At 54.5% G+C, this 26,184-nt stretch overlaps 1 protein-coding gene across 1 annotated transcript in view; it reads left to right on the top strand.

Annotated features, from left to right (window-relative positions):
- Window positions 1-26,184, top strand: part of IGFN1 (immunoglobulin like and fibronectin type III domain containing 1) — a 93,669-nt gene that overhangs the window by 54,392 nt on the left and 13,093 nt on the right. The window contains exons 3-15 of the mRNA XM_054395796.1: window positions 2,764-2,903; window positions 3,387-3,486; window positions 5,153-5,200; window positions 6,439-6,484; window positions 7,632-7,806; window positions 9,454-9,567; window positions 11,104-11,275; window positions 12,575-12,847; window positions 14,486-18,778; window positions 20,550-20,674; window positions 22,215-22,356; window positions 23,139-23,435; window positions 24,470-24,769. Coding sequence (XP_054251771.1) covers window positions 2,764-2,903; window positions 3,387-3,486; window positions 5,153-5,200; window positions 6,439-6,484; window positions 7,632-7,806; window positions 9,454-9,567; window positions 11,104-11,275; window positions 12,575-12,847; window positions 14,486-18,778; window positions 20,550-20,674; window positions 22,215-22,356; window positions 23,139-23,435; window positions 24,470-24,769 — 6,225 coding nt within the window. The remainder of the gene's footprint in view (window positions 1-2,763; window positions 2,904-3,386; window positions 3,487-5,152; window positions 5,201-6,438; window positions 6,485-7,631; window positions 7,807-9,453; window positions 9,568-11,103; window positions 11,276-12,574; window positions 12,848-14,485; window positions 18,779-20,549; window positions 20,675-22,214; window positions 22,357-23,138; window positions 23,436-24,469; window positions 24,770-26,184) is intronic.

Below are 26,184 nucleotides of genomic sequence, written 5' to 3'. Positions count from 1 at the left end.
AGGAGCCAGCAATGGGCACTGGCAGCACAGAAGGCCAAGGGCAGCCTGGGCTGCATCCAAAGCAGCTTGGCCAGAGCTGGAGAGAGAGGATCCTGCCCTCTGCTCTGCTCTGGGGAGACCTCACCTGCAGGGCTGGGGCCAGCTGTGGGACCCCAACACAAGAAGGACCTGGAGCTGCTGGAGAGGGTCCAGAGGAGGCCACAAAGATGACCAGAAGGCTGCAGAGCCTCTGCTATGGGGACAGGCTGGGAGAGTTGGGGCTGTTCAGCCTGGAGAAGAGAAGGCTCCAAGGACACCTTAGAGCAGCTTTCCAGTACCTGAAGGGGCTCCAGGAGAGCTGGGGAGGGACTTGTGACAAGGGCTGGGAGTGCCAGGGTGAGTGGCAGTGGACTGAAACTGGAGCAGGGGAGGTTTAGGTTGGACATCAGGAGGAAGTTCTTCACAGTGAGGGTGGTGAGAGACTGGAACAGGCTGCCCAGGGATGTGGTGGAGGCTCCATCCTTGGAGACTTTCAGTGATGTGTCCCTGAGCAATCCAATCTAGTTGGAGGTGTCCCTGCTGCCTGCAGGGAGGTTGGACAGGATGACCTTCAAGAGTTCCTACCAAGCCAGAACATTCTCCCCAGGGAGGTGGTTGAATTCCCACCCCTGGAGGCGTTCAGAAGCTGCAGAGGTGTGGTGCTGAGAGCCATGGTGTAGCACCAGGGTTGCCAGAATTAGAGAATGGTTGGACTCAATGATCTTAAAGGCCTTCTCCAACACAAACAGCTCTAAGGTTCTATGAAATCAAGTTCATTTCTAGCCAGATTTGACTAGACCAGGAGGAAACAAGAAAGACCAAGGCCTTTGTGTGCCGTTGAAGATTCTCCCAGGACTGATAAGGGTCTCCTGAGTTTTCTATGTTGTGTCCACACATGGCTCCTAAAGTATGCATCAGGTCCTGTGGGTTCTGCAGGGAGCTCACTAAGTGTCCTGCAGCAGCAGATGAAGCACATTGAAATGTTGGCTTCTCCCTGTGGAGCTGAATTGGGCAGTGTGGGTGCTCAGCTGTGCTTCTCCTTCAAGAAGCAGTCTTGGTCTTGACTAGAGCACAGAGAAGGCAGCTAATGGGCACAGACTTCAAATCAATGGGAAGTCTTCCAGCAATCCATCTCCACTTGCAGAGGCATCAGCGAGGTGCTGGCCCCCCTGTGCTCAGCACTGCATCTTGAGCATTGGGTTCAGCTTTGGGCCCTTCATTCCCAGAAGGATATTGAGAGGCTGGAACAGGTCCAGAGAAGGGCAACAGAGCTGGGGAAGGGTCTGGAGAAGAGGGCTGGGGAGGAGCAGCTGAGGGGACTGGAGAAGAGGAAGCTGGGGGGAGACCTCATTGCTCTCTGCAACTGCCTGAGAGGAGGCTGGAGCCAGGTGGGGGTTGGGCTCTGCTCCCTAGTCTCAGGGGATAGAAGGAAAGGAAGTGGCCTGAAATTGTGCCAGGGGAGGCTTAGGTTGGAGAGGAGGAAAATCTTTTCACTGAAAGGGTTCTCAGGCACTGAACAGCTGCCCAGGGAGGTGGTGGAGTCCCCATCCCTGGAGGGGTTTCAAGGCTGTGAGGATGTGGTGCTTGGGGATATGGCTGAGTGGTGAACTTGGCAGACAAAGGTTAATGGCTGGACTGGATGACCCTGAAGGTCTTTCCCAACCTGAGTGATTCTCTGATTTTGTATTTTTTTTTTGAGGTGGGACATGCTGAGCAAGTCCTGTAGCTCCTCTCCCCTCACAGGACTTGACTGCCTGCAGCAGCTTGGGGTTTCGGTGTGGTCACCATCTGGGGATGCTCCCCAGCCGCTGGGATTTAAGAAGGGGCACAGTGGCCTCTAGTGGCTCATCCCTCCTCTTCTTCCTCCACCTTCCTTCCCTCGGCATGCACCCAGGCGTGGGGCAGTCACCCTGGCCACGATTCCTGAGTTATTTCATTTGCAGCTGACTCCTTGAGGTTCAGATTCATAGAACCATGGAACTGGTTTGGTTGGAAAAGACCTCAGAGACCAACCCTGTGCTGGGCTGCATCCAGAGCAGGGAGAGCAGCAGCACAGGGAGGGGATTCTGCCCTCTGCTCTGCTCTGCTCAGACCCCACCTGCAGCACTGCCTCCAGCTCTGGGGCCCCCAGCACAAGAAGGACTTCCTAACACCCAGCCTGAGCCTCCCCAACACCCAGCCTGAGCCTCCCCTGGTGCAGCTTGGAACTATTTCCTGTTGCTTGACACCAAGGAGCAGAGGCTGTCCCCTCCTTGCTCCCTTCAGGCAGTTGCAGAGAGCAATGAGGTCTCCTCTCAGCCTCCTCTTCTCCAGCCTGGACACCCTCAGCTCCCTCAGATGCTCCTTGCAGGCCAGGTGCTCCAGGCCCTTCACGAGCCCCAGTGCATTGGTCTGGAAGGGACCCTCCAAGGTCACCTTGTCCAACCCCCTGCAGTCAGCAGGGACTTCTCCAACTAGAGCAGACTGCCCAGGGCCACTGGGCACTGAGTCTGATCTTGAATGTCTCCAGGCATGGAGCATCCACCACCTCCCTGGGCAACCTGTTTCAGTGTCTCCCCAGCCTCACTGTGCAGAACTCCCTCCTGATGTCCAACCTAAATCTGCCCTGCTCCAGTTCCAAACCATTGCCTCTCATCCTGTCACTCCAAGCCCCTGGAAGCAGTCCCTGCCCAACCTTCCTGCAGGTCCCCTCCAGATGTTGTTCAAGCCTGCCTTAACCAAGTGCTTTCTTGCCTCTTCCCAAAGGGAAAACTGCCATCTTCAGAGGTGTGGTCAAAGGTGTCCCAACCCCTGAGGTGAGATGGACACGGGGACAAGGAGGGATGGATGATCCTGCCAAATATGAAACATCCTTCAACCAAGTGACAAAGGAATGCATTCTGCAGGTAAAGCTGAAGTACTGCAGACAGGGCTCAGGGAGCAGAGAGAGCAAAGGGAAGGCCAAGCCTGCCATGGGCTGGCAGAGATGTCACCAGACCTGAGAGGGTACAAAGAGAATCACAGAATTGTCAGGGTTGGAAGAGACCTTGAGGATCATCCAGTTCCAGATCCCCTGCAATGGGCATGGACACTTCACTCTAGATCAGGTTGCTCAGAGCCACCTCCAGCCTGGCTGCAAACACCTCCAGGGATGAGGCTTCCACCACCTCCCTGGGTGGTGGAACACACCCTCACTGTGTGTGGTGTCTCTCACACTGTGTGTGCCAGTCTCTCACCACCCTCATGGGGAAGCAAGCAGAGCTCTTTAGAGCCATTCTGGGAACAAAAGAAAGATCTGAGCTGTCCCTGGGTAGATGTTTTACTAGAAGCTGAAGGTGTGTGAGCTGCCCCACAGCACTCTGAGCTCTCCCTCTCTTCTCCTCTCTCAGATAAAGAAGCTCAGCACAGGTGACAGTGACCTGTACCGCTGCGTGGCTGCCAACGAGTATGGGGAAGCTTCCTGCTCTGTTGGCCTCAGGATCATACAAGGTAGAATCAGCATCAGCATCATCACAGAATCATCCTCATAGAATCATCATCACAGCATGGGTCAGGCTGGAAAGGACCCCAGAGATCATCTACTCCAACCTCCCTGCCATGGACAGGGACAGCTCAGCTCTCTCTCAGCTGGACTTGGTTGCTCAAGGCCTCATCCAATTTGACCTTGGATACTCCCAGGGAGGGAACATCCACAGCCTCCCTGGGCAGCCTGTGCCAGAGTATCACCACCCTGGTGTTGAAGAACTTCTTCCTCAGCTCCACTCTAACCCTGCTCTGCCTCAGCTCCAAACCATTCCCCCTTGGCCTGTCTCTAGACATCCTCAGGAAAAGTCTCTCTGCAGCATTCCTGCAGGATCCCTTCAGGTCCTGGCAGGCAGCTCTAAGGTTCCCCCTGGAGCCTTCTCCTCTCCAGGCTGCACACCCTCAGCTCCCCCAGCCTGTCACTAGGATTCTTCTGTTCTCTGCTCCACAGGCCCTGTGTTCCCAAGCACTCAGCTCTGCTGTCCTCTGAGGGTGTGTGCCCAGAGCACTCAGTGTCCTTGGTGTGAAGGTCAATTTTCCTCCTCACTGAAGACTTCTGTGCCTCCCCTCACTTGGGTGGCTCCCTGACAGTGTGAGCTTCAAGGCAAGGGAGGAGAGAGTGGTACTGTGCTGGCTGCTCTGGACCACATCAGAGGCTGGGGATTTAGTGCTGAACTGGCTCAGCTCTTCCAATCAGTCTTCTGGGAGGGCTCCATCCCACTTCGGATGTCTGTAGAGTCCACCTAACCTAAGTCCCCTGCATGCATTTATTGTCTGTGGAGAGAAATGGTCACTTTGTGGGTAAAATAGAACTGACCTGGCTCTTGGAATCTACCTGAGCAGGAGGTGGACTGTGGTGGAAGTGCCCATCTGACCTGTGTGCCTGACAAGGAAGTCTGGAAGGCAGCTCTTTGTGTTTGGCCAAATAATCCTCACCCCTGGACTGCCCAGCTCTAAACCAAGATGTTCAAGTTTCCTGCCACTGCTTAAGCCACAAACTCCACAGGGTGTGTGGAGCACCCAGTGAGCAAACAGTGAGCAAACAGTGAGCAGAGATCCAATTGCAACAGGAATATTGCTCTTACAGGAGGAGATCACTAGAGTCAGGCTGGAAAAGCTGGGGTTGTTCAGCCTGGAGAAGAGAAGTCTCCAGGGAGAACTTAGAGCAGCCTTGCAGTACCTGAAGGGGCTCCAGGAGACCTGGGGAGGGACTTGTGACAAAGGCTGGGAGTGCCAGGGTGAGGGACAGTGGATTGAAACTGGAGCAGGGCAGATTTAGGTTGGACATCAGGAGGAAGTTCTGCACCATGAGGTTGGGGAAATACTGGAACAGGCTGCCCAGGGTTGTGGTTGAGGCCCCATCCCTGGAGACATTCAATACCAGACCTGATGTGGCCCCAATCTAGTTGGAGATGTCCCTGCTGACTGCAGGGGGGGGTGGACAAGACAACCTTTGAGGGTCCCTTCCAACCTGAATCTGTGAGTCACTGTCAAGCTGACAGTGAAAGCCCAAGCAGGACCTCCTCTTGCCTTGGTGGCACACAGAGGTGTTCCAGTTCTTTGGTTGCTGTTGCCTTGTTCTCCCATCTCATGGCTTGGTTTTTTGTCTCTCTTTTCTCTTCCAAACCATCAGCTGCCTTTAAGAGGAAGGCAACATATCGTACTGTGCACCCTGCTGATGGTAAGTTAGGCTTTGATTTATATATTTGGAGGGAGGGGATACAGTCAAAACTCCTCTGCCTGCCACACTATTGCCACCCCCGGACTTGTAAACCAGAAAGTAAGAGAAGGGTTAAAGAATTGCTGATGTTCTGCTGTCTCTTCCTGCTTGCTGTTCACTTTTGGGTGGAGTGACAGCCTCAGACCTGGCTTTGAGCTATTCTGATGAATGGTTCTGGAATCATTAGTGCTAGATAAGGATTTTGAGCTGCCCAAGGCAGCTGGATCAAACATGTTAGCACAGCTGGATCAAACATGTTAGCACAGCTGGAAAACAGCAGGTTGCTGGAGTGTCCTCTAGAGAGGGAGCAGAGCTCCCTAGAAGTGCTGAACTTGAATGGACTCAGTGGACATGAGTAAGGCAGAGAGGTTGTGAACAGTGAGACTGTCTCAGGTTTAGAGCACGAGACAGATTCTCTTTACACCTTCCCAAAGGAGTAAAAGAGAACTCTCCACACAGGAGTGGAAAGAACTGGAAGTTTAAATGGAAGTACTGTTCACAACTATACACACAGCAAAAAAAAAAAAAAAACATCCAAAAGACACAAATTCATATTTAGCCTCGTCCCAGCTGTCCCTAATCTGGGCTTTACCAAGATCTCACTAGTCCAGAACCTTCCCAAAACCTTCCCCACACCAGGCCAAAAATGCCTCTCCCCATACCTCCCTATCCAGGCCTGATTGACACAGGAAGAAAATCAGCTTCCCAGTAGCAGGCCCCAACTCCCCTGCATCCCAAGAGGTAGCAGCCCCCATCTGGAAGGAGCAGGGAGAGGAGCAGAAGGGCCCCAGAGAGCCTGTGCTGTTCATCTGTAAAGGGGAGGTGCAGGCATTAGGGGAATGAAATAACAAAGGATGGCACTTTCCAGTCCACCTCCTTGCACCTCTCTGCTACTTGGAGGACTTTCAACTCCATGGTTAAGACATCCAAGTTCTTAAACCCATGACAGAGACCATCACCAACCAGGAGGAATGGCCAGAGCCAGAGGGTCCTGGGAGCAAACCACCAGTGGTGTAGCACAGGGGCAATACTGACTCCAGTCCTTTTTAACCTCTTCTGCAACATCCTGGACCAAAAGGTTGCCAGCATGGTGGCATGGCCTGTGGGCAGTGGCTGCCTTGCATGGTCCTCTCTTGCCTGATCCATTTTACCATGCTGAGTATCTGAATGTTTGTTGTTTCCCTCACTGACTTTGACAGAATTAAAGAAGACACTGCAGGACTCCAGGAAGATGCTGAGGAAGAGGTAAGGCTCTGTCATGAAGGCTATTGATGCACTTCCAAGGTGTTCCTTGATGCCAGGGGAAAGCTTTGCTGATCTTCAGGTCAACACTTCTGGTTGAAGTTGTTCTGAGAGATGTGGCAGAAGAGTTTGCCACTGTCTGTGAGGCTGAGCTGAACACGAGGCACCCCCCAGGCTGTGAGGTACCTTTGTGCTCCTCTGCACCACAAGATGTTGGCTTGAGGGATCCTTCACTCTGCTTTCCCAGTTCTAGCTCCTGAGCAGCTGTCTGGCTAAGTGTCAGGTCTTCATGTAATGACCTTTCTGGCTAACCATAGAATCATATTCGGGTTGGCAAAGCCCTCTCAGATCATCCAGTCCAACCATCAACCCAACACCACCATGGCCACTAAACCATGTCCCAGAGGCCCATGGCCACACCTTTCTTGAACACTTCCAGGGACAGTGACAAACTCCCCAAAAGCCACCAATGGTTGCTGGCAACCCAGGAGCCAACCATGTGCTGAGCTGCATCCAGAGTAGGGAGAGCAGCAGCACAGGGAGGGGATTCTGCCCTCTGCTCTGCTCTGCTCACACCCCACCTGCAGCACTGCCTCCAGCTCTGGTGCCCTCAACACAAGAAGGACCTGGAGCTGCTGTACAGGGTTCAGAGGAGCCACCAAGATGATCAGAGGCTGGAGAACTTCCCTTGTGGGAACAGGCTGGGAGAGTTGGGGCTGTTGAGCCTGGAGAAGAGAAGGCTTCATGGAGACCTTAGAGCAGCCTTGCAGTACCTGAAGGGCTCCAGGAGAGCTGGGGAGGGACTTTGGGCAAGGGCTGGGAGTGCCAGGATGAGGAACAATGGCTTTGAGCTGGGAGAGGGGAGAGTGAGAGTGGAGAGGAGGAAGAAATTGTTGAGAGTGAGGGTGGGGAGAGACTGGCACAGGTTGTCCAGGGAGATTGTGGCTGTCCCCTCCCTGGAGATGTTCAAGGCCAGGCTGGATGAGTCCTGGAGCACCCTGGGCTGGTGGGAGGTGTCCAGTTGGCACTGGATGAGCTTTGATGTCCCTTCCTCCCCAACCCATTCCATGGTTCTGTGATGAGCTCTCATAAGAAGCCATCTTGTTGTCTGTCAAATGCCTGGATTTTTTCCCCTTCCCTTGGTTCTCAGGGCCCCAGCTCAGAAACCCAAACCCCTGGACAAAGAAGCTATCTGGCAGCTGCTGCTGCACGCAGACAGGAGAGACTATGAGAAAATCTGCCTCAAGTATGGCATTGGCGACTTCCGAGGGATGCTGAGGAAGCTGCAGGAGATGAGGAAGAGCGCAGAGAGCGAGCAAGAAGAGGTAAAATTGACCTCAAACCACTGCTTTGGAACAAACTCTGAGGCCTGTAGCTCCTCAGTAACTTCTGAAACAGGCTGAGCCCAGTTCTGAACCTGTCCCAAGCTGCTTTGTAGGTGGAAATTTAATGGCATGACCCAGAATGCTTTCTGGCAGTGCCTTAAAGGTATCATAGGTTCATAGATTCATGGAACACCAGGATGGAAGGGACCTCCAGGATCATCAGGTCCAACCTTGCAGGGTAAGAATAGAGTTGAAATGAGACATCCTAGCTCTGTACTCCTGCAGCTGAAAATGCTACTGACTGGTTGATACATTTCAGGAGATACTGACCCTAGGCTCATGGTTTTCTTACATCCCATGGCTAAAGTCTGTGTTCAGTTGCCTCTGGTCTCAGTTTGGATCCCAGACTGAGAAGTTCCATGCCTGAGAATCAAATCTGGCCTTGACTAACAGAGAGATGGAGAAACCTGGCTGGCTGGTGGTACATAACCAAAGTAGCATCTCAAGTAGAATCTAACCACAGAAAGAACCTCTGGAAACTTCCAGATGCTTCTTCCATACACTTCAAGCTAGATGTTGCCCAGGCTTTTGTTATACCCAATGGCTGAAGCCTCTATTCAGTTGCCTCTGGTGAGAATTTGTACCCCAAAGCTGAGAAGTTCCATACCTGAGAGTCAAAACTGCTCTTCATTAACAGAGAGATGGAGAAACCTGGCTGGCTGGTGGTGCATAACCAAAGTACCATCTAAAGTAGAATCTACCCACAGAAAGAACCTCTGGAAACTTCCAGATGCTTCTTCCATACACATAAAGTTAGAGGTTGCTCAGGCTTTTATTCCACCCCATGGCTAAAGTCTGTTCAGTTGCCTCTGGTCCAGTTTGGACTCCAAAGCTGTGAAGTTCCATACCTGAGAGTCAAAACTGCTCTTCACTACCAGAAAGGTGGCTGGCTGGTGGTGCATGACCAAAGGAGCATCCAAAACAGAATCTACCCCTAGGAGAAACCTCTGGAATCTTCCAGATGCTTCTTCCATACACATAAAGTTAGAGGTTGCTCAGGCTTTTATTATACCCAATGGCTGATGTCTGTGTTCAGTTGCCTCTAGTGAGTATCTGGACCCCTAGCTGAGAAGTTCCATACCTGAGAGTCAAAACTGGCCTTGGGTAACAGAGGTATGGAGAAATCTGGCTGGATGGTGGAGCATGAACAAAGTAGCATCTAAAAGAGACTCTACCTCCAGGAGGAACCTCTGGAATCTTCCAGATGCTTCTTCCATACACATAAAGTTAGAGGTTGCTCAGGCTTTTATTATACCCAATGGCTGATGTCTGTGTTCAGTTGCCTCTAGTGAGTATCTGGACCCCTAGCTGAGAAGTTCCATACCTGAGAGTCAAAACTGGCCTTGGGTAACAGAGGTATGGAGAAATCTGGCTGGATGGTGGAGCATGAACAAAGTAGCATCTAAAAGAGACTCTACCTCCAGGAGGAACCTCTGGAATCTTCCAGATGCTTCTTCCATACACATACAGTTAGAGGCTGCCCTTCTCTATGAAGATATAATGTAGATGTCACCTGAGTTCAACAGCTTAAGAACCTCTGCCAAGGCAGCCTTAGCACTCACCAGGTTCTTGGATCTTTCTTTGCAGTTAATAAGCAGCATCAGGAACTTTGAGCACATCAAAGTCAACAAGGATGGAAAAGCTACCTTCAGTCTGGAGATGGAGCTGAAGAACAGCAACAGCAAAGTTTATCTGCTGAAGGTGAGGGGTGAGCTGAGCTGGGCAGCTCATGGCAGCCACTGAAGTCTTCTGCATGAAATTCCTGGGCTGCTGGGCAGGGGCTGAGAGCAAATAACCTGCTCTGAGTTCTCTGTCCAGTGCATTGGTTAGGGAGAAGTGGTGGTCCAGGTTCAGGTAGTCTTTGATGGTGAGGAGATCCAAGCACAAAGCAACCTGGCAATTACTGACATCCTTTGTGGCTTCAAGGGTAAGAGGAAATTCAGAGAATCAGAGAATTGTTTGGGTTGGCAAAGCCCTCAGAGATCATCCAGTCCAACACCAAGCCAACCCCACCATGGCCACTAAACCCTGGCCCCAAGTGCCATGGGAGCAAGTTCATTGCCCTAAGGAAGGGCAGGGAAGAGGCAGCAGCTGCAGGACAGTGATTCAGGACTGACTTTAAAAGGACAATTTATCTGGAGATGAGACCCTCCTGATCTTCTGCTTGCCCTGTAATCCCCTTCCTCTGCCAGTATGAAATCATAAATCAGAGAATTGTTTGGGTTGGAAAAGTCCTCTGAGCTCATCCAGTCCAACACCAACCCAACCCCACCATGGCCACCAAACCATGGCCCCAAGTGCCATGGCCACACCTTGCTTGGACACCTCCAGCCATGGGGACTCCACCACCTCCCTGGGCAGCCTGTTCCACTGTCTCCCCACCCTCTCTGTCAAGAATTTCTTCCTCATGTCCAGTCTCAATCTGCCCTCCTCAAGCTTTAGTTCATTGAAGAGGAGGTCAGGTTAGCTCCATGAACTCCTGAATCAAATGCAGGACATGATGTCTGTAGAGCCCCATGAGACAGAAGGTAACCCAGAGGTGTTTGAGGTGGACTTGCTCCAGCTGTGGGTGGTAAAATGTAAGCAAAGAAGGTGCTGGATTTTTCAAGCCCCTACCCTGGCTGTTAGTTCAGCTCCCAAGCCTTACATGAACCAGCAAGGTGCTGCTGTTCTGCTGCCTTTGAGGGGCTGAAGCTCTGTGCTGTGCAGGACTGCACTGTCCATGGTGCTGCCTGTGTGTGACCTACACAGCGAGCCCTGCCCGCCTGCTGCTCTCCTCGGTGAGTAGTAATGGAGAGTAGACCTCTCTGATGTCCCCCACTGCTCTCTACAGCTCCCTGAAAGGAGCCTGGAGCTCTTCTCCCAAGTCTCAGGGGATAGAAAGAGGAACTGGCCTGAAATTGTGCCAGGGGAGGGTTAGGTTTGAGAGGAGGAAAAATTTCTTTGCTGGAGGAGTGGTCAGGGATTGGAAGAGGCTGCCCAGGGAGGTGGTGGAGTCCCCATGGCTGGAGGTGTCCAAGCAAGGTGTGGCCATGGCACTTGGGGCCATGGTTTGGTGGCCATGGTGGGGTTGGGTTGGTGTTGGCCTGGATGATCTCAGAGGGCTTTGCCAACCCAAACAACTCCATCATTCTATGATATCCTCAAAGTGGTCACACACAGGAGTGGCCTGACCTGTGTGAAGTGCCCTGCACCAGCTGTGCTCTGCCTTCAAGGACATTTCCTTTCTCTTCCCAGGATGGTGAGAGGCTGAGGTATGGCACAGGGGATGAGTACAGGAAGCACTGCCTGAGGCAAGTCGGGAAGAGATACAACTTCATCATCCATGATGTACAGCCAGAAGATGCAGGCTTGTACCAAGTCAGAGTGGAGGATGTGCCTGTGTTCTCCACCGAGCTGGATGCTGAATGTAAGCAGCTGCTGAGGGGTGCCTGGAGTGCAGCTGCCACTGGGAACTGGGGCTTGATGCAAAGCTTAATCTAGGGACACCAGCAAAGCCCAGCAGCAAAGCCTGGTGCCTGCAGCAGAGGTTAGTGGTGCCTGCAGCAGAGGCTAGTGCTGCCAAGGAAGGATCCTTGTGTGACAGAGGAGGAAAAGAGCAGGAGGGTGATGCTGTGATGTGGGTGTTGCATTGCCAGTCCAAAGGACTAGGTTCAGGTGCCAGTTTGGCTCTGACTTGTGGATGGCAGTGAGCAAATATCTTCTTGCCCCATGCTTAAGTTTCCCTTTATAAGCTCAGAGCAGTAACTGGCAGTAACTGTGCACTGGAGACAGGAATCACAGTGCTGAAACGCTGTGATGAGTGCAAAGGAGCAGTACAGCTCAGTTTGCCCTTTGTCTGCTTAAACAAACTGACAGCATGGCAAATTCCTACCTTTTCCTTTTCCTTTTCCTTTTCCTTTTCCTTTTCCTTTTCCTTTTCCTTTTCCTTTTCCTTTTCCTTTTCCTTTTCCTTTTCCTTTTCCTTTTCCTTTTCCTTTTCCTTTTCCTTCTTTTCTTTTTCCCTCTCCCTCTTCCCTTCTCTCTTCTCCCTTCTCCATTTCATTTTTCCTTTCTTTTCCCCTTTCCCCCTTTCTCCCTTCTCTCTTCTCCCTCCTCCCTTCTCCCTCCTCCCTTCTCCCTCCTCCCTTCTCTCTTCTCCTTTCTCCCTCCTCCCTTCTCTCTTCTCCTTTCTCCCTCCTCCCTTCTCCCTCCTCCCTTCTCCCTCCTCCCTTCTCCCTCCTCCCTTCTCCCTCCTCCCCTCTCCCTCCTCCCTCTCCCTCCTCCCTTCTCCCTCCTCCCTTCTCCCTCCTCCCTTCTCTCTCCTCCCTTCTCTCTCCTCCCTTCTCTCTCCTCCTTCTCCCTCCTCCCTTCTCCCTCCTCCCTTCTCCCTCCTCCCTTCTCCCTCCTCCCTTCTCTTTCCTCCCTTCTCCCTCCTCCCTTCTCTCTCCTCCCTTCTCTCTCCTCCCTTCTCCCTCCTCCCTTCTCCCTCCTCCCTTCTCCCTCCTCCCTTCTCCCTCCTCCCTTCTCTTTCCTCCCTTCTCTCTCCTCCCTTCTCTCTCCTCCCTTCTCCCTCCTCCCTTCTCCCTCCTCCCTTCTCCCTCCTCCCTTCTCCCTCCTCCCTTTCATTTTTCCTTTCTTTTCCCCTTTCCCCCTTTCTCCCATCCCCTTTCTCCCTTCTCCCTTCTCCATTCCCCCTTCCCCTTGCCCCCGGATCTTTCCCTTGCAGCCATCCCTGTGAGCTTCAAGCGGCCGCTCAGTGACCTGCGCTGCCCGGAGGAGGGAGACGCTGCCTTTGAGTGCACCCTGCGCATCCCCTGCCACGATGCTGTGTGGCTGCACAAAAGCCACCAGCTGGAGCCCAGTGAGAAGCACCAGATCTCTGTGAGCCCAGATGGGCTGACCCACAGGCTGCTCATCAGGAGCCTGGGGCCCTCTGACAACGGCATCTACACGCTCAGCACCGGGCACTGCTCCTCCAGCGCCTGGCTCCTCGTGGAGTGTGAGTGCCACTGCGGGGGGCCAGGGCCTTGGCTGGAGCTGTGTGAGCAAATCGCTCTTCTCCTGACTGCCTGCTGGCTCACCAAGGCCATTCTGTGCTGAGAGGTGAACTGTGGAGCCTTGGGGGCCATGATAATAGTGTGAAAAATCAAGGTCTGGTTCAACCCTCTCTCCTCTGCAGATGAAAGTCTGGTTTGACCCTCTCCTGTTCAGGTGAAGCTCTGGTTAAACCTTCTCTCTTCTGCAGATGAAGGCCTGGTTAGAGCCTCTCTCCTGTTCAGATGAAGGTCTGGTTATACCCTCTCTCTTCTGCAGATGAAGGTCTGGTCAGACCCTCTCTCCTGTTCAGATGAAGCTCTTAGACCCTCTTTCTTCTGCAGATGAAGATCTTGTTAGGTCCTGTCTCTTCTGCAGATGAAGGTCTGGTCAGACCCTCTCTCCTGTTCAGATGAAGCTCTTAGACCCTCTCTCTTCTGCAGATGAAGATCTTGTTAGATCCTGTCTCTTCTGCAGATGAAGGTCTGGTCAGACCCTCTCTCTTGTTCAGATGAAGGCCTGCTTAGACCCTCTGTCCTCTGCAGACAAAGCTCTGGTTAAGCCCTCTCTCCTCTGCAGATGAAGGTCTGGTTAGATTCTCCTTCTGCAGATGTTTGTTTTTTGTCTAGGCACTGTTAAACTCCCTGAATGTGACACTGCAAAGATCCAGGGCTTGAGCTGAATTTAGATTTATTTAAAGACCTTCTCTTTCTGTACCCTGGAATGAAAACCACCAAATGCTGAGATGCTCTCTCAGGTTGTGGATGACTTACTGATTGTTCTTTTTTTTTTTTTTTTTTTTTTTTTCCCCCACTCTTCTCTTCTCCTGGAAATGACCCCTTGGGACTGACTTCTCCTCCAATCACCAATGCAGATGCCAAAGGAAAGGGGAGACAGGGTGAAGGAGGTGAAAGAGAGGGATCTGAGGGGGTGAAAGAAGCATCAACAGATGGTACAGATGGGCCCAAGAAGCCTCGACGCAGCCAATATGCTGCTGCTGAAGATGAGCTGATGGACACTGGGGGGTCAAGAGGGGGCTGGTACCGAGCTGGTCAAAGAGACAGTCAAGGAGAGAGTCAAGGAGACAGTCAAGGACACTCCTTTGATGGTGATGGAAGCCAAATATTTTGGGGAAAAGAGAGGCTCCGTGCAGCCAGCAGAGATGGGAGGGAGGGACTGGGGCAGTTCCCTGGAGCAGACCGAGGTGAAGACTTGGTGATGAATGATGGCAGCAGCTTTGGGCTGGAAGGTTTGAAAGGCAAAAGTGGTTTAAGGCCTGTCCATGGCAGGGATCCTGTGACAGGCACTGGTGATGGGTTGGGAAGAGCAGGAGAACGGTGCTCTGTGGGTGGCAGAGGTGGTGGTGGTGTGCCGGGTGCTGCTGGCACTGGCATGGATGTTGGAGAAGGTGTGGGCTTGCAGCAGGAGCAGGGAGGTAAATTCGGTGATACAGCTTCCAGAGGTGGCTTTGGGGGTGCTGGGTGGTTAGGTGCTACAGATGGAAGTTCTGGGATAGATGGAGTAGATCCTGGTTCAATTGGTGTGGAAGGAGGTAAGGTTGAAGGGGGATTGAGGTCCCTCCATGGCAAGGGTGGTCTGCCAGCTGCAGGGGATATGAATGGGGCAAACCTGAACGGAGAAGGACATGCAGGGACTCTTGGCAAGGCTGGCCTGGCACTGCCTGGCACTGCTCAGCTAGGTCAGGCAGGAAGGTCTGCTCTGCTCTATGGCCCAGGTGGTCTTCCAGCTGGAGATGGAGCTGTTCCTGGTGTGGGTGGCACAGGCTCCACAGGGCAGATGGAGGCTCTCTATGGTCCTGATGGTCAGCCAGTTGGAGCAGGTGGTGGAGGTGCTGGTGTAGCTGGGGCATGGGCAGCTGGAGCTCCCTATGGAAAGGATGGGCTCCTAACTGGAGCTGGGGCTGGTGGTGCTGGTGCAGGAGGAGCTGGGTCTCCATATGGAAAGGATGGGCTCCTAACTGGAGTTGGGGCTGCTGGTGCTGGTGTAGCTGGTGCAGGAGGAGTTGGGTCACCCTATGGAAAGGATGGGTTCCTAACTGGAGCTGGTGTTGGTGGTGCTGGTGTAGCTGGGGCAGGAGGAGTTGGGTCACCATATGGAAAGGATGGGTTCCTAACTGGAGCTGGTATTGGTGCTGGTGGCGCTGGTGCAGGAGGAGTTGGGTCTCCCTATGGAAAAGATGGACTTCTCCCAGATGGAGCTGGTGCTGGTGGTGCTGGTATGGGTGGTGTAGGGGGAGTTGGATCTCTTTATGGAAGGGATGGGTTCCCAACTGGAGGGGGATTTGGTGGTGCTGGTGTAGGGGCAGTTGGGTCTCCCTATGGAAAAGATGGGCTTCTCCCAGCTGGAGCTGGTGTTGGTGGAGCAAGTGCTGGTGGAGCAGGTGCTGGTGGTGCTGGTGTTGGTGGTGCTGGTGTTGGTGGAGCAGGGGCAGTTTGGTCTCCCTATGGAAAGGATGGTGTCCCAACTGGAGCTGGTGTTGGTGGTGCTGGTGCAGGGGGAGTTGGGTCTCCATATGGCAAGGATAGGCTTCTCCAAACTGGAGCAGGTGTTGGTGGAGCTGCAATTGATGGGTTTGGAGGTGTTGAATTTCCTTATGGAAAGGATGGGCTGCCAGCTGGAGCTGGTATTGGTGGTGCTGGTGGTGCTGGTGCAGGGGGAGTTGGGTTTCCCTATGGAAAGGATGGGCTGCCAGCTGGAGCTGGTGGCGCTGGAGCTGGAGGTGCTGGTGCAGGAGGATTTGGGTCAGCCTATGGGAAGGATGGGCTCCCAGTTGGAGCTGGTGGTGCTGGTGCAGGAGGATTTGGGTCAGCCTATGGGAAGGATGGTCTCCCAGTTGGAGCTGGTGGTGCTGGTGCAGGAGGATTTGGGTCAGCCTATGGAAAGGATGGGTTGCCAGCTGGAGCTGGTGGTGCTGGGGGTGTTGGTGCTGGTGTGGGAGGAATAGGATCTCCTTATGGGAAGGATGGTGTCCCAAGTGGAGCTGGTGTCGGTGGTGCTGGTGCAGGAGGGTTTGGGTCAGTCTATGGCAAGGAAGGGCTGCCAGCTGGAGCTGGTGCTGCTGGTGCTGGTGGTGGTGGTAGTGGTGCAGGGGGAGTTGGGTCTCCCTATGGAAAGGATGGGCTCCCAGTTGGAGCTGGTGCTGGTGGTGCTGGCTTGGGAGGAATAGGATCTCCTTATGGGAAGGATGGTGTTCCAAGTGGAACTGGTGTCAGTGGTGCTGGTGGTGCTGGTGCAGGAGGACTTGGGTCAGCCTATGGCAAGGAAGGGCTGCCAGCTGGAGCTGGTGCTGCTGGTGCTGGTGCAGGGGGAGTTGGATTTCCCTATGGAAAGGATGGGCTCCCAGTTGGAGCTGGTGGTGCTGGCGCAGGGGGAATTGGATCTCCCTATGGGAAGGATGGGCTCCCAGTTGGAGCTGGTGGTGCTGGTGCTGGTGCTGCTGGTGTAGGAGGAGTTGGATCTCCCTATGGAAAGGATGGGGTCCCAGTTGGAGCTGGTGGTGCTGGTGCTGGTGGTGCTGGTGCAGGAGGAGTTGGATTTCCCTATGGAAAGGATGGGCTCCCAGTTGGAGCTGGTGCTGCTGGTGGTGCTGGTGCTGGTGCAGGAGGAGTTGGATTTCCCTATGGAAAGGATGGGCTCCCAGTTGGAGCTGGTGCTGCTGGTGGTGCTGGTGCTGGTGCAGGAGGAGTTGGATTTCCCTATGGAAAGGATGGGCTCCCAGCTGGAGCTGGTGGTGCTGGTGGTGCTGGTGCAGGAGGAGTTGGATTTCCCTATGGAAAGGATGGGCTCCCAGCTGGAGCTGGTGGTGCTGGTGCTGGTGGTGCTGGTGTAGGAGGAGTTGGGTTTCCCTATGGAAAGGATGGGCTCCCAGCTGGAGCTGGTGGTGCTGGTGCTGGTGGTGCTGGTGCAGGAGGAGTTGGATTTCCCTATGGAAAGGATGGGCTCCCAGTTGGAGCTGGTGCTGCTGGTGGTGCTGGTGCTGGTGCAGGAGGAGTTGGATTTCCCTATGGAAAGGATGGGCTCCCAGTTGGAGCTGGTGGTGCTGGTGCTGGTGCAGGAGGAGTTGGATTTCCCTATGGAAAGGATGGGCTCCCAGCTGGAGCTGGTGGTGCTGGTGGTGCTGGTGCTGGTGCAGGAGGAGTTGGATTTCCCTATGGAAAGGATGGGCTCCCAGCTGGAGCTGGTGGTGCTGGTGCTGGTGGTGCTGGTGCAGGAGGAGTTGGATTTCCCTATGGAAAGGATGGGCTCCCAGCTGGAGCTGGTGGTGCTGGTGCTGGTGGTGCTGGTGCAGGAGGAGTTGGATTTCCCTATGGAAAGGATGGGCTCCCAGCTGGAGCTGGTGGTGCTGGTGCTGGTGGTGCTGGTGCAGGAGGAGTTGGATTTCCCTATGGAAAGGATGGGCTCCCAGCTGGAGCTGGTGCTGCTGGTGCTGGTGGTGCTGGTGCAGGAGGAGTTGGATTTCCCTATGGAAAGGATGGGCTCCCAGCTGGAGCTGGTGGTGCTGGTGCTGGTGGTGCTGGTGCAGGAGGAGTTGGATTTCCCTATGGAAAGGATGGGCTCCCAGCTGGAGCTGGTGGTGCTGGTGGTGCTGGTGCTGGTGCAGGAGGAGTTGGATTTCCCTATGGAAAGGATGGGCTCCCAGCTGGAGCTGGTGCTGCTGGTGCTGGTGCAGGGGGAATTGGTAAAGATGGTCTTCCATTGGGAATGGGAGGTGGAGCTGGTGCTGGTGCAGATGGCTTTGGGCCTGGGTCTGCATATGGAAAGGATGGTGTCCCAGCTGGGCCTGGTGCTGGTGCAGGAACAGTAGGGTTTCCCTATGCAAGGGATGGTGTTCCAGCTGGTGCTGGTGGTGCTGGTGCTGAGGGTGTTGGTGCAGGAGCAGTAGGGTCTCCCTATGGAATGGATGGTGTCCCAGCTGGTGGTGCTGGTGCTGGGGGTGTTGGTGCAGGAGCAGTAGGGTCTCCCTATGGAATGGATGGTGTCCCAGCTGGTGCTGGTGGTGCTGGTGCTGGGGGTGTTGGTGCAGGAGCAGTAGGGTCTCCCTATGGAATGGATGGTGTCCCAGCTGGTGCTGGTGGTGCTGGTGCAGGAGCAGTAGGGTCTCCCTATGGAAGGGATGGTGTCCCAGCTGGTGCTGGTGGTGCTGGTGCAGGAGGAATAGGATCTCCCTATGGAAAGGATGGAGTTCCAAGTGGGGCTGTGGCAGGAGCTGGTGGTTTGCCTTTTGGAGGAGAAGGAGCTGTGGGAGCTCCCCATGGCAGGGACACTGTGCTGAGCAGAGCCCCAGGGTACAGAGGTGGAGCAGCAGGGGATGGCTTCTCCTCTGAAGGTGGTAGTGCTGGAGGCTCTGCAGGGCAGGGTGCTGGGTCTCTGTACGGCAAGGACAGAGGCACAGCTGGAGCCAGGGCTGGTGAGGGTGGAGCTGGCAGGCTCCATGGGAAGGGAGGTGCAGGAGGTGCACCAGGTGGGGAACGTGGGCTGGGTCCACATCCTGGGGAGCCTGCAGGAGGGGACAGTGGAAAGGGCCTCAGGGGATCAGGGAGCAAAGGTTCATCTGGTGGCAGAGAGGCACTTCCAGGTCAAGGAGATGCCAAGGGTGAGGGCAGGGATTTAGGACAGTCAGGCTCCCTGCATGGCAAAAGCTCTGCCTTTGGAGGGACAGGGAGCAAACCCCAGAGCAGGTCTGGCTGGGGGAAGAATTCAGGTTGGTTTGGTCAAGGTCCATTGAGTGCTGGTCAGATGCCAGACCTTTATGGGGGACCTCCTTCAATAAACCAGAAAAAGCTGGAACCTGACCTTGATATAGAAGCAAAGGATTTCTTCAAGGACGTGGAGACTGTGGAAAAGAGGAGATTTCACCACCTGGATGATCTGAAAGGTAGGTCCCTAGCTGATGGCTTCTGCACTGCTGCTCTCTTGGTGCTCCCACTCCTAATCCTGGAGAGGAATTGAATCCCATGGTCTGGACTCCTTTAGCTACAGGAGCTGAGCAATGCTCAGCAAGAGACAAAGGATCTGTGGGGGGCAAGAGGCTGGGGGCAGACTCTGCTCAGTGGTGCCCAGGGACAGGCCAAGGGGCAAGTGGCACAAACTGGCACCCAGGAGGTGCCACCTGAGCAGGAGGAGAAACTTCTTTGGTGTGAGGGTGCTGGAGGCCTGGAGCAGGCTGCCCAGAGAGGTTGTGGAGTCTCCTTGTGTGGAGAGCTTCCAACCCCCCCTGGGCATTGTGCCCCTGGGCAAGCTGCTGTGGGTGCCCTGCTGGAGTAGGGGGGGCTGGACTGGCTGAGCTCCAGAGGTCTCTTCTCACCCAACCATGCTGGGATTTGGGGATTCTGTAGGAACTTTGTTATCCCATAATCCAGTCCCACTTCTACCACTGCTCTGCTGTTTGGCCTGGCACAATTGGCTCAGATCAAGCTGCCACAGAATGGCAGAATGGAAAGGAAATCTTAGAATCCTAGGATGTTTTGAGTTGGAAGGGACCTTCAAGCTCCTCCACTTCCACTCCCCCTGCCATGGGCAGGGACACCTCTCACCAGCCCAGCTTGCTCAAGGCCTCATCCAGCCTGGCCTTGAACACCTCCAGGGAGGGGGCATCCACAGCCTCCCTGGGCAACCTGTGCCAGGCTCTCTCCACCCTCACTCTCAACAGTTTCTTCCTAATCTCCAGTCTCAATCTGCCTTGCTCTGGTTTCAAACCATAACAGCCACCTGCTGAGCAGTTGGAAATTCTCAAGGCAAACCAAATATCACCCTAAATAAAAATAAGAAAGTATAATCCACAAGACTGGAGTTAGTGGGGAAGGAGGTGTGAGGTGTGTGTTGGAGAGTGATGAGGATATTAATGGAGCAGAAAGTAGGGAGGGAAGGAGGAAGGCTCCAGGGAGACCTTATATTGCCCTCCCATTACCTGAAAGGGAGAGCTGGGGAGGGACTTTGGCCAAGGGCTGGGAGTGCCAGGATGAGGGGCAATGGATTTGAGCTGGGAGAGGGGAAAGTGAGACTGGAGATGAGGAAGAAATTGTTGAGAGTGAGGGTGGGGAGAGACTGGAACAGGTTGCACAGAGTAGTTGTGGACACCTCATCCTTGGAAGTAGTTATGCCCAGGCTGGATGAGGTCTTGAGCAAGCTGGCCTGGTGGGAGGTGTCCTTGCCCATGGCAGGGGCTTGGAACTGGATGATCTTGAAGGTTCCTTCCAACTGAAGCCATCCTAGGATTCCATGAATCCAGGGAGCAGAACACAGTGGCCTGGGGCTGTCTGGGGAAGGGTTTGCGCAGCTCTGTCCCTCTGAAGCTGTGTAGCCATCGCCTGGAGCAGCCTGGGTTTCCCCGCTGGCTGCAGAGGGAGCCAAGACAATTAGCAGAGGCTTAAAATAGGAAATCTGTGGCTGGGTGATGTGATTTGTGCTGGAGCCACTGCCCACCAGGTGGATGTCAGGACCAGGCTGAACGCAGGCCAGCTGGCAGCCTCCTTCAGCACCAGGAGGTGATGCCAGCTGGCTGGAAGCTGTGCCACAAGAGGCTGTCATCACTGCAGCCCATCTTCCTACAGAGCCCCTGCTCACACTTGGTGCCACCTGCAGCCCTCCCTCTGTCCCTGTGGCACGGGGCTGATATCTTCCCCACACTTTCTCCTCTGCCCGCCCAGCGCTGCGCTGCTACATCAACAAGCAGCTGGTGAACGTCAGCGTCCTGAAGGGGGAAGCAGCAGAGCTCTCCTGCACTGTCAGCAAAGAGGATGTCACAGGCACCTGGTTCAAGGATGGGCTCAAGGTAGGTGTCCTCTAGCTGCTCTTTCCCTTGGTTAGCAATGCTCTGCTCTCTGCCTCTCCCCTGGACCTGCTGTCCCGTCCAGGTGTCTTTCCCTCTGCCAGCAGTAGGAGTGTGGCCCTGGAAGGGTGCTCCAGGAACCTTTTGATAAGAAAATTCTTCCTAGAAAGCCAGCAAGGTTTCTCCCCCTTCCTGCTTCAAGGCATTTCCAGTCTTAGAATCATACAATCACGGAATCGTTTTGATTGGAGAAGACCTCTAAGGTCATCCAGTCCAACCATCAACCCAGCACCACCATGGCCACTAATCATAGAATGATAGAATCATGGAATCAGTCAGGGTTGGAAGGGACCACAAGGCTCAGCCAGTTCCAACCCCCCTGCCATGGGCAGGGACACCTCACACTGGATCAGGCTGCCCAGAGCCTCATCCAGCCTGGCCTTAAACACTTCCAGGGATGGGGCCTCAACCACCTCCCTGGACAACCCATTCCAGGCTCTCACCACTCTCATGGGGAAGAACTTCTTCCTCACATCCAGCCTGAATCTCCCCACTTCCAGCTTCATTCCATTCCTCCCAGTCCTATCACTACCTGATAGCCTAAAAAGTCCCTCCCCAGTCCATGGCCCCAAGTGCCACTCTTGCTGCCAATTCTTGCTGCCAATTCTTGCTTCCAATTCTTTTCAGGTCTCCTCCTTGCAATGCAAGGGAGAAATCTGCAAATGCAAGGGGAGAATGTTCAAAGTCTCCTGCAGGCACCATGCAGAGGGTGCTCCTCCAAGGCAGTCCTCAGGGTCACCACAGGCATCCTGCTCTGTGACCCAACACAACACTGAGTGATTCCAGCTGTGGGATCCAAGTGGTGCTGCAGGAATTCTGAGGTGTCCTTCAGAGAACCCTGGAATGGTTTGGGTTGGAAGTTACCTTCAAGATCATCCAGTTCCAACCCCCTGCCATGGGCAGGGACACCTCCCACCAGCCCAGCTTGCTCAAGGCCTCACCCAGCCTGGCCTTGAACACCTCCAGGGAGGGGACATCCACAGCCTCCCTGGGCAACCTGTGCCAGTCTCTCTCCACCCTCACTCTCTGTCTCTCTGCCTCCCCCTTCCCTGCCTGCCCTCTGGCTGTGCCCAGGAGGGTTTTGTGCTGGTTTTGTTCCCTGTACATGCCTGTCAGTACTGTAACTAGTGTCTATTTGTTGCTGTTCAGTGCATTCCATTGGAGGTTGTAGTTCTTGCAGCTTCATTTGCTTCTGAGCTGAGCCAGGTTGGCATGGCTAATGTCAGGGGGAAATTCCAACCCCCCACACTGCTCTGGTTGGAGGTGTCCCTGCTGCCTGCAGGGGGTTGGACAAGGTGGCCTTAGAGGGGCCCTTCTAAACCTGATGCAATCTGTGATGCTGGCACTCCTTGGCCTTAGCTGTGTGTCAGTCAGAAGACTTCTCACTGCCATTTCCAGCCCTCGGCTCTCCAGGTGCACCAGGGGTTGCCCTTCTTTTCAATGGTTTTGTTTTCAGAATGTGTCCCTCTGCTTTTCCTTGTAGTTAACCAGCATGGATGGAGTCACCTTTGAAAAGAAAGGTCTAGTGCACAAGCTCAAGATCAACAAAGCCCAGGACATTCATGCTGGGAAGTACAGGTTTCAAGGTGGAGATATAAAAACTGAAGCTTACATTTTTGTGGAAGGTGAGCAGATCCAAAGGGAGCAGATCCAAAGGGAGCAGATCCAAACTGCCCCTGCAGCCTGCTAGCCCCGAACAGGACAGAACAGGTCCAACACCAACCCAACCCCACCATGGCCACCAAACCATGGCCCCAAGTGCCATGGCCACACCTTGCTTGGACACCTCCAGCCATGGGGACTCCACCACCTCCCTGGGCAGCCTCTTCCAATCCCTGAACACTCTTGCAGCAATGACATTTTTCCTCCTCTCCAACCTAACCCTCCCCTGGCACAATTTCAGGCCATTTCCTCTCCTTTAATCACCTGAGACTGGGGAGCAGAGCCCAACCCCCACCTGGCTCCAACCTCCTCTCAGGTTGCTGTAGAGAGCAATGAGGTGCTCCAGCCCTCTGCTCATCCTCCTGGCCCTTCTCTGGACACCTTCCAGCATGTCCATAGCCCTTTTGTAACAGAGGCTCCAGCCCTGGACACAGAGCTCCAGGAGTGGTCTCAGCAGAGTGGAGCAGAGGGGCAGAATCCCCTCCCTGGCCCTGCTGGCCACACTTCTGCTGCTGCAGCCCAGGCTCTGCTTGGCTCTCTGGGCTGCAAGTGCTCACTGCTGGCTCCTGCTGAGCTTATCCTCCCCCAGCACCCCCAAGGCCGTTTCCTCAGGGCTGCTCTCCAGCCACTCCCTGCCCAGCCTGTATCTGTGCTTGGGATTGCCCTGCCCCAGCTGCAGGACCTTGCACTTGGTCTTGTTGAACCTCCTGGGGCAGCTTTTAATGACCTTGTATCACCTGCTTAGATCCTCCACAGGTGGACAACGTTCTCCTGAAGAACCTAACCACTGTTCCCACTGTGGCCAAGGCTGGGCAGAGTGTGAAGATCAAGATCCCCTTTGAGGGTCGTCTGCCCATCAGAGCATCCTGGCTGAAGGACAAGATGGAGCTGGCAGATGACACCAGGATCCGCCTGGACACGACAGACACCTTCACCATGCTGTCCCTCTCCAGCTGTGAGAGGAAAGACTGTGGGGACTACAAAGTCAGGCTGAAGAATGACAGTGGGGTCCTGGAGATCAACTTAAAGCTCCTGGTAGTAGGTGAGGGTTCCAGAATGTTCCTGTGGCTTGCAGAGAGTCAGAAAGGTTGGAAAAGACCTTTCAGGTCATTGAGTCCAAGCTTGAGCTTCCCCCTGCCAAGGCCACCACTAAAGCACAGCACCACATCTACACAGGCCTGGAACACCTCCAGGAATGGGGATCCCACAGCTTCCCTGGCAGCCTGTCCCAGTGCTGAACCACTCCTGCAGTGGAAGAAATTGTTCTTCATGTCCCACCTAAACGTCCCCAGCTGCAATTTGAGGCAAAGAAATTTTTTCTCCTCTCCAACCTGACCCTCCCCTGGCACAATTTCAGGTCATTTCCTCTCCTTCTATCACCTGAGACTGGGGAGCAGAGCCCAACCCCCACCTGGCTCCAGCCTCCTCTCAGGAGCTGCAGAGAGCAATGAGGTCTCCCTCAGCCTCCTCTTCTCCAGGCTGCACACCCCCAGCTCCCTCAGCTGCTCCTCCCCAGCCCTCTTCTCCAGACCCTTCCCCAGCTTTGTTGCCCTTCTCTGGACCTTCTCCAGCCTCTCAATGTCCTTCTTGGTGTGAGAGACCCAGAACTGAACCCAGGATTTGAGCTGTGACCTCCCAGTCCTGGGGCACAATCCCTGCCCTGCCCCTACTGTCCACACTAGATGAGACCAAGCACTGCAGGCAAATCTGAAATCGATGATCAGGGCCAAATTCAGCCCTGCCAGAAACATCTTTGCTCTTTGGGGAGAGCAGGAATGGTGCTGGCCCTTAAAGCAAGCTGAGCTGGCTCATGAGAACTCTTGGCCCATGGGGCAAGGGCCTGGCTTCCTCCCCACCCCCCATCATCAAAACCTGGAAGAGTGGCAGTCTTGTAGAGACAGAATCACAGAATAGATCTGGCTGGAAGAGACCTTTGAGACCATCCAGGGCAACCTCCATGTGCCCAGCCCTCAATCTGCAGCCATCAGGAGCAGAGCCTCCCAGCTGCTGAGCCAGAGCAGGAGCACACCTCAGGCTGGGACCAACTGATGGTCTGTTTGTGTTCTTTCTTTCCAGACAAGCCCCAGCCACCTGAAGGCCCTCTGAAGGTGGTGGAGAGCTCTGCAGACAGCATCACCATTGAGTGGAAGCCCCCCAGGGACGATGGGGGCAAACCCCTGCAGCGCTACCTGGTGGAGAGGCAGCAGGCAGGCAAGAACGAGTGGGTGGCCTTGGGGGAAACCCCCAGGACCTCCACCACCTTCACCACCACCAAAGTGGAAGAAGACATGAGCTACTACTTCAGGGTGAGAGCTGTGAGTGCTGAGGGAGTCAGCGAGGCCCTGGAGTCAGAGGAAGTGAAGGCAGTTGGGAAAGGTAAGGACTTTCCCAGCCCCCTGGACAGACCACACCTGGAGTACTGTGTCCAGGTCTGGGCTCCTCAAGTTAAGAAGGACATTGAGATAGTTGAATGTGTCCAGAGAAGGGCAAGAAGGCTGGGGAGGGGTCTGGAGCACAGAGGAGCTGGGGGTGTTAAGCCTGGAGAAGAGGAGGCTCAGGGCAGACCTCATTGCTCTCCACAACTGCCTGAAGGGAGGCTGCAGCCAGGTGGGGGTTGGGCTCTGCTCCCAGGCAGCCAGCAGCAGAAGGAGGGGACACAGTCTCAAGCTATGCCAGGGGAAGTTTAGGCTCAAGGTGAGGAGAAAGTTCTTCCCAGAAAGAGTAATTGGCCATGGAATGTGCTGCCCAGGGAGGTGGTGGAGGCACCATCCCTGGAGGTGTTCAAATAAAGCTTGGATGTGGCACTTGGAGCCAGGGTTTGGTTGTCAGGAGGTGTTAGGTTGGACTTGATGACCTCTGAGGTCTTTTTCCAACCTGGTTGATTCTGTGATTCTGTGAGATTCATTCTCAGAGCTAGCATCAAAGAGAACTTGATGTATTTTGGGTGTTGTACCTGTGAAGGCTTCACACAAACCTGGGGAGAGTGCACAGCAAGAGTAGAAATTCACTGTGGGCTTTGGGGATGCTGAGTGAGCTGGGGGTAGGTTCTCAGTCCTGTTCCATTCTGAACTGGAAAGCAGGCTCATGGGGAAGTGCAGTAGGCACTGAGATCATCTGCAGGGCTGTGTCCAGCTGTGGGAACCCCCTGCACAAGGAGGACATGGACCTGATGGAGAGGGTCCAGAGGGGGCCACAAAGATGATCAGAGGGCTGGAGAACCTCTGCTATGGAGACAGGCTGAGGGAGTTGGGGTTGTTCATCTTGGAGAAGAGAAGGCTTCAGGGAGACCTTAGAGCAGCATTGCAATATCTGAAGGGGACCTACAGGAAGGCTGGGGAGGGACTGTTCCCAAGGGCTTGGGGTGACAGGAGGCAATGGTTTGAAAGTGGAGCAGGGCAGGTTTAGGTTGGACATGAGGAGAAAGTTCTGCACAGTGAGGTTGGTGAGACTCTGGAACAGGTTACCCAGAGCAGTTCCTCAGCAAATCTGTGGATGGCACCAAGCTGTGTGACAGGCTGGAGAGAAGGGATCCATCCAGAGTGACCTGGACAGGCTGGAGAGCTGAGCCCAAGCCAGCTTAATGAACTTCACCAAGGCCAAGTGCAAGGTCCTGCAGCTGGGACAGGGCAATCCCAAGCACAGATCCTGGCTGGGTGAGCAGTGGATTGAGAGCAGCCCTGCAGAGAAGGACTTGGAGGTGCTGGTGGGTGAGAAGCTTGACAGGAGCTGGCAACAGGCACTGGCAGCACAAAGTCACCTCTGAGCTGAGCTGCACCCAAAGCAGGGAGAGC

This window comes from Indicator indicator, chromosome 35 (assembly GCF_027791375.1).
Source record: "Indicator indicator isolate 239-I01 chromosome 35, UM_Iind_1.1, whole genome shotgun sequence".
In the NCBI taxonomy this organism is placed as follows: Eukaryota; Metazoa; Chordata; class Aves; order Piciformes; family Indicatoridae; genus Indicator; species Indicator indicator.
This window is presented reverse-complemented; position numbering and strand designations above follow the sequence as displayed.